The sequence below is a fragment of the Ursus maritimus genome, unplaced genomic scaffold (genome assembly GCF_017311325.1).
Source record: "Ursus maritimus isolate PB19 unplaced genomic scaffold, ASM1731132v1 scaffold_12, whole genome shotgun sequence".
Lineage (NCBI taxonomy): Eukaryota > Metazoa > Chordata > Mammalia > Carnivora > Ursidae > Ursus > Ursus maritimus.
The window spans coordinates 3,798,552-3,811,230 of NW_024423564.1; the positions used below are offsets into that span (position 1 = coordinate 3,798,552).

The 12,679-nt window shown below is 39.0% G+C and overlaps 1 protein-coding gene across 3 annotated transcripts in view; it reads right to left on the minus strand.

The window, feature by feature from the left end:
• The window catches only part of GPR89A (G protein-coupled receptor 89A), a 56,703-nt gene that overhangs the window by 23,420 nt on the left and 20,604 nt on the right, over nucleotides 1-12,679 (minus strand). For all 3 annotated transcript variants that reach the window (XM_008707743.2, XM_008707744.2, XM_008707742.2), the window contains exons 6-7: nucleotides 9,753-9,873; nucleotides 8,805-8,885 (exon numbers count right to left, since the gene is read on the minus strand). In XM_008707743.2, coding sequence (XP_008705965.1) covers nucleotides 8,805-8,885; nucleotides 9,753-9,873 — 202 coding nt within the window. The remainder of the gene's footprint in view (nucleotides 1-8,804; nucleotides 8,886-9,752; nucleotides 9,874-12,679) is intronic.

Here is a 12,679-nt window from a genome sequence, read left to right on the forward strand (position 1 = left end):
TCTTCAAACCGAATAATTTCTACTGATCTTCAACTTGATTCTTTTTTGCTATCTCAATTTCTGCTAAACCTACCTAGTAAAATTTTCATTTCAGTTACTGTACTTTTTAACGTTTGAATTTCTTTTTGTTTTCTTTTAAAAATAGTTTCCATTTTTCTTTTGGGAAGCTTTATCTGTTCCCTAATACTATGCTTTCCTTCATTTCTTAGAATTTATAATAGCTGCTTTTAAGTCTTTTTGCTGAATCCATTATCTGAGCCCACTTGAGGTTAAATATCCATTAACTGCTTTTTATCTTGAATATGGATCGCAAGGCCCCATTTCTTTGTACGTCTAATCAATTTTGGCTGAAAATTTAACACTGTAAATATTATGTTGCAGTACTTTGAAATCTGTTTTGTTTTTCTGAGGACTTTTTTGTTGTTGTTCTATTAAGCAGTTAACTTCCCTGGGCTCAAATTGTGAAACTGTCGTACCTACTGTATGCAGCAACTCAAGTCTTTGCTTAGTTTTTCAGCATCCGGCTGCTCTATTTTTAGCCTGACTCTGACAGTCTCTGCTGAGCCTGAGCAGGTTAGTGGTTAACAAAGAATCTGAACAGATTTTATAGTCAGATTTTAAGACTTATCCTTTCTCTGGTCCCTTTGTTTCTAGTGATCTCTCAAAATTTCTTTTTTTTTTTAAAATTTTATTTATTTATTTGACAGAGAGAGAGAGACAGCCCGCGAGAGGGCTGGAGTGGCAAGCAGGGGGAGTGGGAGAGGCAGAAGCAGGCTCCCAGTGGAGCAGGGAGCTCGGTCGATGTGGGGCTCGATCACAGGACTCCAGGATCACGCCCTGAGGCGAAGGCAGACACTTAACGACTGAGCCACCCAGGCGCCCCTCTCAAAATTTCTAAATGCTTTGCCAGTTCAGTTCTACCTTGTGACACCTCAAGCCAGTAAGAATTTCACTTTCTGTCATTCGAGCTCTGTGCCCATCTTACACACAGTTCAGGCAATGCACTCAACCAAAGGCACAACACACTTGCAAATCACAATAAGGGGTAATTATGTCTTTCAAAGGTAGACCCCTTCCTAGTTTCTCCCTACTTTTTCTTAGGCTCCCTGGTATTTACTCTGCAAATGCATTGTTTAGTGATGAGGCAGGGATTCAGACAGTTTATCTTAGTAATTCTGCATCTCTTTTTCCTCCAAAATTTCACTTCAAAGTTCAGAGTAACTGGAAATTTGTCAGTCTGAGTGGGTGCCAGAGAGTAGGCAGCAGTTAAAGAGCAACTCCAGGCAAGAAAGCCACAAACATGAAGTAATCTGATATTCTTCTCAAAATTTTATGTCTGTTCATTTTCCAGGGCCTTTGAATACATATATATATCTATATATATCTATATATTTGTGTATATATATATATATATTTTTTTTTTTTTTTAAGAAACAATTTTTCTAGTTTTTATGGTTTTCTGTAGAAGGAATTAAACTCTTGGCAGTACCACAGTTTAAAGGCAGTTGTGGCTGGTGCTAAAATTTTACCAGTGAATTTATTTTTTTTCTCTATCCCTACAAATTTTCAAAAGAGAACCTAAAAAAATAAAAAATATTTCCAACTGCAGAGTACAGGTTAAAATTTTTTTCTCCACAGTAATAGCTTGCATTAAACTTTTACATGTTATAAAACTCTAGTTTTTGTGTCACAAACTGAAAAATGATAAATTAAGAATTGTGGGCTGAATGGAATCGTAGAGACCCTTTAGTCAACCCCATCATTTTAAGACAGTCTAGTATTTGCTCAAGATCACTTAACACAATTATAAAGTGTTTGTCTAGCTGAAGTTCTTTTCATTATACCATGGTGTAGTTGCATAGCTGTATTTTCTATCTTCCACAAAAACCACAATTTCAAAATTGTATTGTTTGTGAATATTTGAGCTATACCATATTATACCAAAATAAAAGCTTTAATATCTAAGTCAACAGAAAAACAAAACAATGTAACAGATGACTTAATTCTCTCAACCTGAAAAAAGCTAAAGGTTTTGACCACTAAACCAGCATGTTCATACTAATTAAATGAGGATTTTGATGAATGTTTTTCAAATACTATAAACCTCATCCTCAGTGTTTCAAGTGAGAACACAGTGTGTCTCTTTCTTGCCATTTTCAACCATTAATTTGTGTACATAACAGATGTTATTTTTCTTGTATGCCATCTCACTATGGCCCTCTGCTGTTAAATTAAAAAATGATTTCTGGACACTACTCCTCCCCAGCTATGAGTGTTCGTGAAAACAGTTTTTCTAGTATGAATCCCAATGGCCCCAGCGTTGTCATGTTAGCTGTCTATCTGCCCTGTTAGCTCCACTGCTGTGCTAATTAGGCCAAGTTGGGAGGCTGACTCTTCTGAGAGCCACTCAAATTAGTAACATCTACGGCAGGACCACAAACCATCCCAGATTCTGACTAGACAAAACCTATAGGGATACATGTGTGGATCAAGGCCAATTCCTAACCATGGGAAAGGAATTCCTAACCATTACGGTGAAATGGCTTAAAAGCACACATCCAAGGAAAAGGTCAAAGATGGTGATGTAGGCAGACTCTGAACTTAGCCCCCAAAGACACACCAAATCTACACCTATTTATAGAGCAATTTCTCCTGAAGAATAACTGAGGGCTGACTGAACAGCTTCTGCACAACAAAAGATAGACCACAGAGAGAACAGCAAAACAGATGGAGACTTAGTATGAAAGGGAACCCCCACCCCCAATGCTGTGAAATGCGGGGTTGGGGAGGGTAGGCAGGGGGAAGAAATAGTACTGAAGGATTGAGGAGATTTGTCTGCCCTGAGGCACAGAAAAAAAGCTGTGGTTTAGAATAGCAACTAGAATATAAAGGAACCAGCTCTAGAACCCTACCAGATAGCAGAGGAACGGCTGGAACTCCCTTCAGGTGGCAACCACCACAGTTTATGTTCCCCCTCCACTTTGAAAGTGCAGAAGGGAGCAGAGTCTGGGTACTCTAGTCAGACTATCACCTCAGTGAGCCCCAAGCCCCTAGACCACATAAGCCCCAGCTGTCCCACCAAAGCAGCCCCAAAACTGTGCACACTGGGACACCCTGGTCAGTGTTGACTACAGCTCCAGCCATCTCACCACGTGACACAGGTGCAAAGCACCCCAGAACACTCCAGGCCCACACCAGTTCAGCTCCAGACGGCTTGCTGGGGGCCCCCTGGTGCAGAGCACTCTGGGACCTCCTGGCCCATGGATGTTTTAGCTCCAGCTCCAGCCACCCTGCCAGTGTACCCACTGTGTGGAGCACTTTGGGAACCCTGGCTTGTGCCCACTTCAGCTCCAGCTGTCCTGCCAGGGCACTCCCTGAGTGCAGCATCCTGGCCTGTGCCAGCCTTGGCTCCAGCCACCTCATCAGGGTTCTTCCTTCATGGAGTGCCTTGGGACACCCTGGCTTGCACTCATTGCAGCTTCAGCTATCTTGCCAGGGTGCCCTTTCTGCAGAGAGAGGCCCCGGACACTGCCCCCCCCCCCCCGCACCCACTTTGCCTTCAGCTGTCCTGCCAAGGCACTCTCTGTGCAGAGAGCCCCAGGACCATCCTGGATCATACCCGCTTCAGCTCCAAACATCCCACCAGAGCAGACCCAGAATGGAGTGCTCCAGGATCCCCAGCCCATGCCAGTCACAGCTCCAGCCAGTCAATCAAAATTACCATCACACATAGTCTACACAGAGGATGACCGTACACAGGAGCATTCCCTCGAGTTTAGGAGAAGTAGCAATTCCGCCAAATTCACAGAACAAACACAGAAGGGCAGACAAAATGAGGAGACAGAGGACCATGCTCCAAACTAAAGAATAAAACAAAACCTCAGAAAAAGAATGGCTAAATGAAATGGAGATAAGCAATATGCATGATAAAGAGTTTAAAGCAGTGATCATAAAGATGTTCACCGGACCGAAGAGAAGGGTGAAAGAACTCAGCGAGAACTTCAACAAAGAGACAGAAAACATAAAAAGAACGAGAGTTGAGGAATACAATAACTGAAATGAAAAATATACTAGAGGGAATCAACCCAGATTAGTGGATGCCAAAGAATGGATTAGTGATCTAGAAGACAGGGTAATGGGAGCCACCGAAGCTGAATAGCAAAAAGAAAAAAGAATTTAAAAATAAGGGCAGGTTACGGGATTTCTTGGACAACATCAAGCCAACAAACACTCACATTATAGGGGTCCCAGAAGGAGAGAGAGAGAAAGGGGCAGAAAATTTATTTAAAGAAATAGCAGAAAACTTCCCTAACCTAGGGAAGGAAATGGACATCCTGGCCCAGGAAGCAAAGAGTTCCAAACAAGATGAACCCGAGGGGGTCCACATCATGACACATTGTAATTAAAACGTCAACTTTTAAAGAGACCCTTAAAAGAAGCAAGAAGCAAATAGTTATATACAAGGGAAACCCCATAAGGCTATCAGCAGATTTTCCAGCAGAAACTCTGCAGAACAAAAAGAAATGGTATAATATATTCAAAGTGCTGAAAGGAAAAAAACCTACATGCAAGAATACTCTACCTGGCAAGGTTATCATTCAGAACAGAAGGAGAGAGTTTCCCAGACATAGAAAGTTAAAGGAGTTCATTTCCACTAAACTGGCCTTAGACAAAATGTTAAAGGCACTTCATTAAGTGAAAAGAGAAGGCTCTAAGTAGAAGAAAATGATGATATAAAAGTATACACACTTATGTACATATATATATGTATATATATACATATCTATCTATCTTTATATCTATATATCTATAAAAAGATACAAAACATGACAACATATACACAAAATGGGGGGGGTAAAAAAAGTTCTTTTAGAATGTGTTTGAACTTAAGTGACCATCAACTTAATAAAGACTGCTACATACTTAGGATATTATATATGAACTTCATGGTAACAACAAAACCAAAATGTTTAATGGATAACCAAAAAAAAAAAGAGAAAGAAAGCCAAACATACACTAAAGAAAGTCATCAATCGCAAGAGAAAACAGCAAGAGAAGGAACAGAAGAACTACAAAAACAGCCAGAAAACAATGAACAAAATGGAAATAAGTTCATACCTATCAATAATTACTTTAAAATGTAAATAGTCTAAATGCTCTAATCAAAAGACATAGAATGAATGAATGCATAAAAAAAAAAAAAAGACCCATCTGTATGCTGCCTACAAGAGGCTCACTTCTGACCCAGATACATACAGACTGAAAGTGAAGGGCTCAAAAACATATACCATGCAAATTAAAGTGGGGGGCGGGGGGGAAGGCAGGGTAGCAGTACTTAGCAGACAAAGCAGACTCTATAACAAAGACTTTAACAAGAGACACAAAAGGGCAATATGTAATGATAAAGAAAGCAATCCAACAAGAGGATATAACAACTGTAAATATCTTTGCACACAACACTGGAGCATCTAAAGACATAATGCAAATGTTAACAGACATAAATGGAGAAATTGACAGTAATAACAATCATAGTAGAGAACTTTAACACCCCACTTACATGAATGAATGGAATATCCAGGCCAAAAATCAATAAGGAAACAGCATCTCTGAACTAGACTAGATGGACTTAATAGATACATACAGAACATTCCACCCCAAAACAGCTAAATACACATTCTTTTCAAGTGGACAAGGAACATTCTCCAGGATGGATCACATGTGGGCCATAAAACAAATCTCAATAAATTTAGAAAAGACTGAAATCATAATATGCATCTTTTCTGACTGTAATGGTATGAAACAAGGTTATCAATCACAAGTAACTGTTAAAAACACAAACACATGGAGGCTACTAACCAACCGATAGGTCAATGAAGAGATCAGAGAGGAAATAAAAAACACATAGAGACAAATCAAAGTGGAAAAACAATCATCCCAAATCTTCTGGATGTAACAAAAGCAGTTCTAAGAGGGAAATTTATAGCAATATAGGCCTATCTCAAGAAATAAGAAAAGTCTCAAACACTTTAACCTTATACCTAAATGAACTAGAGAAAGAAAACAAAGCCCAAGCTTAGTAGAAGGAAGGAAATAATAAAGACGGAATAAAGAAGGAAATAATTTCAGGAAGAAATTAATGAAATAGACTCTAAAATCAGAAAATAGATCAATGAAACCAAGAGTTGGTTCTTTAAAAAGATAACAAAATTGATAAACCTTTAGTCAGATTCATCATGAAAAAAAAAAGAAAGAGAGGAGACAGGACCCAAATGAAACCAGAGATAAAAGAGAAGAAACAACAACTGACACCACAGAAATACAAAGAATTATGAGAGACTAGTACAAAAAATTATATGCCAACAAACTGGACAACCTAGAAGAAATGGATAAGTTCCTAGAAACATACAATCTTCCAAAACAGAATCAGGAAGAAATAGAAAATCTGAACAGACCAACTACTAGCAACAAAATTGAATCAGTAATCAAAAACTCCCAATAAGCAAAAGTCTAAGATCAGATGGAATCACAGGTGAATTCTACCAAACACAAAGAAGAGTTAATAACTATTCTCCTCAAACTGTCCAAAAAATATGTCTCCTCTGTTGAGGGAAACAAAAGCAAGAATAAACTATTGGGACAACATCAAAAGAGAAAGCTTCTGCACAGTGAAGGAAACCAATAAAACAAAAAGACAACCTACTGAATGGCAGAAGATATTTGCAAATGATGTATCCAATAAGGGGTTAATATCCAAAATATATAAAGAACTTATACAACTCAACATCAAAAAGACAAATAATCTGATTAAAAGTGGGCAGAGGACCTAAATAAACATTTTTCTAAAGAAGACATCCAGATGGCTAACAGATACACAAAAAGACGCTCAACATCACTAATCAGGTAAATGCAAATCAAAACCACAATGAGATATCACCTCATGCCAGTCAGAATGGATACAATAAAAAAAGACAAGAATAACAAGTGTTGGCAAGGATGTGGAAGAAAAGGGAAGCCTCGTGCACTATGGGTGGGAATGTAAACTGGTGCATTGACTGTGGAAAACAGCAGCTTAGTTGGTTAAGCGTACCTTCCGTTCAGGTCATGATCTCAGGGTCCTGGGATTGTGCCCACGTGGGGCTCTCTGCTCAGCTGGGAGCCTCCTTCTCCCTCTCCCTCTGGCCTCTGCCCACCCCCACCCGCGCCCACATGCACACACATGCTCTCTCTCTCTCTTTCAAATAAAATCTTAAAAAAAATTTACATCCACACTTGACACGGGTCATTACTTTCATTTCCCCATACGAATGAAAGAAATCCAGTAAACGGGAGAACAATCACGGGAACCAAAATAGCATTATTCCTTTATAATTATCTTTCAATATGGAATAAGGTTGCTTTTACTGTTATTTTTTTAAATCTACATTCACATTTTTATGTAAAATAAACTGTACAGAATGAATGTGAACAAAATGCAAAGAATAAATGTGTATACAACATGTGTATCTACTATCAATACCCTAGTACAGATGTACAGAAATGGAGACAAATAATGAGCTGGTAAATCTGGCCCTCTTTATCATTCTAAAGTCTATTGTTATCTCTTACATTAAGCCTTCTTTGACCTGACTATGGGTCTCATTATAGAAAAATGTTGAAAGACAAAACATGAACGCAGAAACACTCAGACAATTTAAAACCTCTATGTCACTGTTTTTATTTGGGTAATAGAACTTTAAAAAAGACAGTAGACTGTCTTCATGAAGCTTCATGAAGACAGTCACTTATTATCTTTTTTAAAAAAAGATTTTATTTATTTATTTGATACACACAGAGAGAGAGGGAGCTCACACAAGAGAGAACACAAGTGGCTGGAGGGGGCAGGGGCAAAGGGAGAAGTAGGCTCCCCACCAAGCAGGGAGCCTGATGACTCAGGGCTCGATCCCAGGACTCTGGGATCGAGACCTGAGCCGAGGAGAGATGCGTAACCAACTGAGCCACCCAGTATCCCAGTAACTTATCTTATTCCTCATTCTATCTGTATTGAGTTCAGCATTTAGTACAGTACCTAGCATAAACTAGGCTTCCTATAATTATTAAGAGAATGAAAATATATGAATGAATAAATGAAGACAAAGCACTAAAACCTAATGATTGTCCTCCAGAGACTATTATTAGTAAGTTCAATAGTTTTCTTTAGCTCTGTATGGTTCTCTGTTCCAAGAGTGCTACATGTCAACTCATTATTTCCATTTTACAGATGAGGAAACCAAGAACAGAAAGTAACGCCTCAAGGCCACACTGTGAATTGTGGGCCAAGGATTCAAATTCAGACAGTCTGAGTCTACAGCCTAGACTGTAACCCACCTGATACAGATTTCTAAGAATGCCACTTTAAAAGCATACATTGTAAAAGTACTTATTAAATGATAAAAATGACAACAGCCAGAAGACTTAAAGGATTTTTCAAAGTAGCTGGAGAAAAGGAAGTTGAAAAGATTGAAATAATCAGGCATACAAATGTTTATAAAAATGTAGGACAATAACTTTTAAAGCATCGAGTGCAGAATACCTTCAAATGTAAACGTTATACTAACAGTTTATCTCAAGAGAATTTATCTAAAGTCAGGAAATAAACAGAATTTGAAAATTTCTTTCATGCAAGACTAGACACTAAGTCTTTGATGGTGCTTTAATTTATTATAAAAACGAATAAGATAAAATTCCCTATTAGCCCCAATTCATAGTCACATTTTCTTGTTGAGAAATTCTAAGAGTACAAGGTTTTTAATGTGCTGATATCTTACCTTTTCTTTTTGCTGATGATCATATCCATGGTTTGGAGCAGTCGTCGTTCCAGGGCTAGAATATCTGCATCAGTCACATTTCTATAATAAGCACAACGGTTAGCAATGTTTTGGGAGCCCATCCTTGGGCATAATAAATAGAAGGCAGCTGGAGAAACACCTAAACTTTAGTTGTTACCAGTAATTCAAGGAACTTTTTCTAGAGAATATTAAAATGACTATAAAAAGCAAAAATACTTTTGCTGTCATTTTTTATAGCTAAAAGTTTTGCAGTCTCAGGGCAGTAGAAGGTAACTGGCTCTCTTATCGGCTTTCTTAGCTTTGATCCAGTGACATTTATGATGTATGCGGAAGCACTCTTGCAACTTGGCATAGTCTTCTACCATTCCACTTTTAGGAGGAACTGATTTACTGAAGTAGGGATTAGCACATTGCTGTCCATGAGAAATGTGCCTTTAAAAAGTATAAGAGGAAGTAAAGAGAATTTGACTGAAATAACCATTTTTTAAAAAGATTTATTTATTTTAGAGAGAGTGAGTGCGTGCATGCCTATAAGCAGGGGGAGTGGCAGAGGAAGGGGGAGAGGGAGGATCTCAAGCAGACTCCCTGCTAAGTGCAGAGCCCGATGTGGAGCTCAATCTCAATCTCACGACCTTGAGATCATGACCTGAGCCGAAATCAAGAGCTGGACGCTCAACCAACTGAGCCACTCAGGCGCCCCGAAATAACCATTTTAAAAATAAGTGAATGTAGGACAAACAAAGAGCAAACAATATAAGTGATAAGACTTATATTTGGAAAGATTACTAGGACATGTCCATAAGGACAGAGGGAAAGAATAAAAAGCCAGTGTCACAGATCTAATATTTAAGTATTAATGATGATGGCATGATAGAACATATATATTCGTGAAGTAATAGGAAAAAAAAGAGACAAGGTTCTTTTTACCTGAGGAAGTAGGACATGTAAGTGTATGGGCAGTTGACAGCACCAAATCCAGAGAGGAGAGCCATGAGAGTCACACCAATCACACCTACCCGGCTGATGAGCTGTTCTATGGACAAAATCCCTAAAAACATCAAAGCACCTTAATGTCAGGTGATAAAGATGCTTGCACTGCAAGAGGAAGCATCACAGAAAACATCAACCATTACATACAACTTAAGCCAAATTTTAATTATCAATATTAAATTTAAAATTAAATTTAATTATCAATATGTAGCTCTTCCATAATAAATGTATAAAAGTCTATTGATTTTCCTCCTATCCCATACGCTTCCAGAATCATCTCTATTGCTAGGCAATGGTAATATTAAAATAATATTTGCAAATCATACTTTTTGTTTACTCAAGGTAGTGTGAACTCTAACAAAGCAAACTACTTTTAGTTAAAGATTTGGCAAAAAAATATTAGTAAAGTAAATCTGCTGGAAAAGTATAAATACCAGGTTACACTTTCCACTATACTTACCATCAATATATACATTTCCCCCTTAGGTCATAATAAGCTCTTTAGGTCTTATGAGCTTATGTCTTATTCATTTTTGTCAATATACACATAAGACATCTAACGGACAAGCTGAATTTATACATGAATGAGTATTTTAAAGGCAGATATGAGAGTTTTAGATTATCAGCTGTATTCTAATTATCAATTGTTTCTGATTATTTGAGAATGCTGAAAATGTAGTTAAAATAAATGTGTTGATATTTGGGATAAATGAGGGAAAGCGATGCTGAAGAATAAGCCAGGAAGTTTGGAATCGCAGGACAAAACGAGTTTTGTTTTCACTTTCTATTTCTAGGATGGAATCCACTTCAGCATTATCCACTCTGACCTAACACCAGAGCTGCCATTCAGGAATTTGGTTAGCTTTGAAACTGAAATTCCAATATTCCGGTCCTCCTGCTCCTGTGTTTCCACTATACTATTTTAGAGCTCTTTGTGACCTCTGGTCTCTATAGTCTTTTGCTTTTTCCTACCTTCCATTTCCTTCTTCACTGAGCCTGAACTCCAAGTTTACTTGCTTCAACCTCTCTCGTTAGGACTCTGCTCCTTCTTCAGCGCTGATCCTGAAAACTCCCAATCTTGGATCAATCTAACACTCCGTCTTCCCTGTGCCCATGCCTGAGCTGCTGAAACAGCTAGAATGCATTGGGATAATGGTGCCATTACAGGTTTATGGTCTCTAGTCTTAACAGAGCTTATGGCACTACTGAGAAATCCTTTTCTTGCCCTTGGTCAGCCATCTCTTCCCACTCCCCTTAGCAGATATATCTTAAAAAAAAAAATTATTTTAGGGGCACCTGGGGGACTCTGTCAGTTAAGCATCTGCCTATGGTTCAGGTTGTGATCTTGGGGTCCTGGATCCAGCCCCATGTTGGGTTCCCTACTCAGTGGGGAGTCTGCTTACCCTCTTTGCTCTTCCTCCCCCACCCCTCACCCCTGCTTCTGCTCCATCTCTCTCAAATAAATTAATTAAATCTTTAAAATTTTTTTTATTTTAGAGAGAGAGCATGAGCATAGGGTGGGGACGGGCGGTGGGAGAGGGAGAGACAGAACCTCGAGCATACTCCCTGCTGAGTGTGGAGCCTGACATGGGATTTGATTTCACAACCCTGAGATCATGACCTGAGCCAAAATCAAGAGTTGGACACTTATCTGACTGAGCTACCAGGTGCCACACCACCCCCACCCAGCAGAAAATCTTTAATTCATTTTCCCAATCCTTGCTCTCCTTAGCTAATGCCCTTATTACAGAAGTTATTAGACATATACTCCTTTCACTCTGCTATATCCACATCTGCAATCATCCTCCCAACTTGTCCCCCTGGAACAAGAAAGTGTCCAAAGATAAGGCTTCTCTACTGGTGCTTTGATCTTACTTCCTTTCTACTTCCTCCAGAATCTTGTCCCATCACCTGTCCTGTCTCTTGTCTTCAATCTTTCTTCCTTTGCTGGTTCTTTTCCTTCAGTTTCAAGTCTCCTTCCTAAGCAAGTCTGTCCTTAGCCTTGAGTTTACCTCTAGTTGCCAATCCTCTATTTCCCCCTTAATACCCAAACTTTTCGAAAGGAACTTACACTTACTACCCCCTCTTCTTCACCTCCATTTACTCTTCAACTGGCTGCAATTCAGCTTTCATTCCATGCTCCGACCTGAAGAAAACTGCTTTCACTAATAATTGTAATGGCAATAGTACAGCAAAACTCATCAAGCGCCTGCTACATAGCAGGCACTGTCTGAAGCAGTATGAGCTCATCTACTCCTCATGACGGCCCTGTGAGACAGGTATCAGCGAAAGCCTCATCTTACAGATGAGGAAACAGAAGCACTGAGAGGGTAAGTAACTTAATCAAGGCCACACAGCTGGTAAGTGGCACTGTTAGGATTCAAACACAAGCAGTGTACTTCTACCACTTATGCTCTTAACCATTACCATAATATGGTCACGCATTTTCTTCTGATGGAAAATTCAATGACATTTTCCAATCCATGCTTTATTTGATCTTTGATGACACTGAATCATTGCTATTTAGGAGTCTCATGCTCTACCGACTAAGCTAGCCAGGCGCCTGAATCATTGCTATTTGAAATCATTTTCCTTTCTTGGCTTTTATACTGTTTACCTCAATTATCCCTTTTACTTCTCTAGTTGTTATTTTCTTGGTCTTTCTCTGCTCAGAATGAGCCAGAATCCTCTTTCACTTCACTCTGTACATTTTCCATGTGTGATCTTGCCAGTTTCCCCAGGTTCATCTAATAACGTTTATCTGATGGTGCCTAATTTTTTAGATTCCTGGAGTTACTTCCATAGGATTAATAAATCCATACCTTTCTCCTAAGTTGCCAACTTGTGTCCCCAGCTCCCTGCTG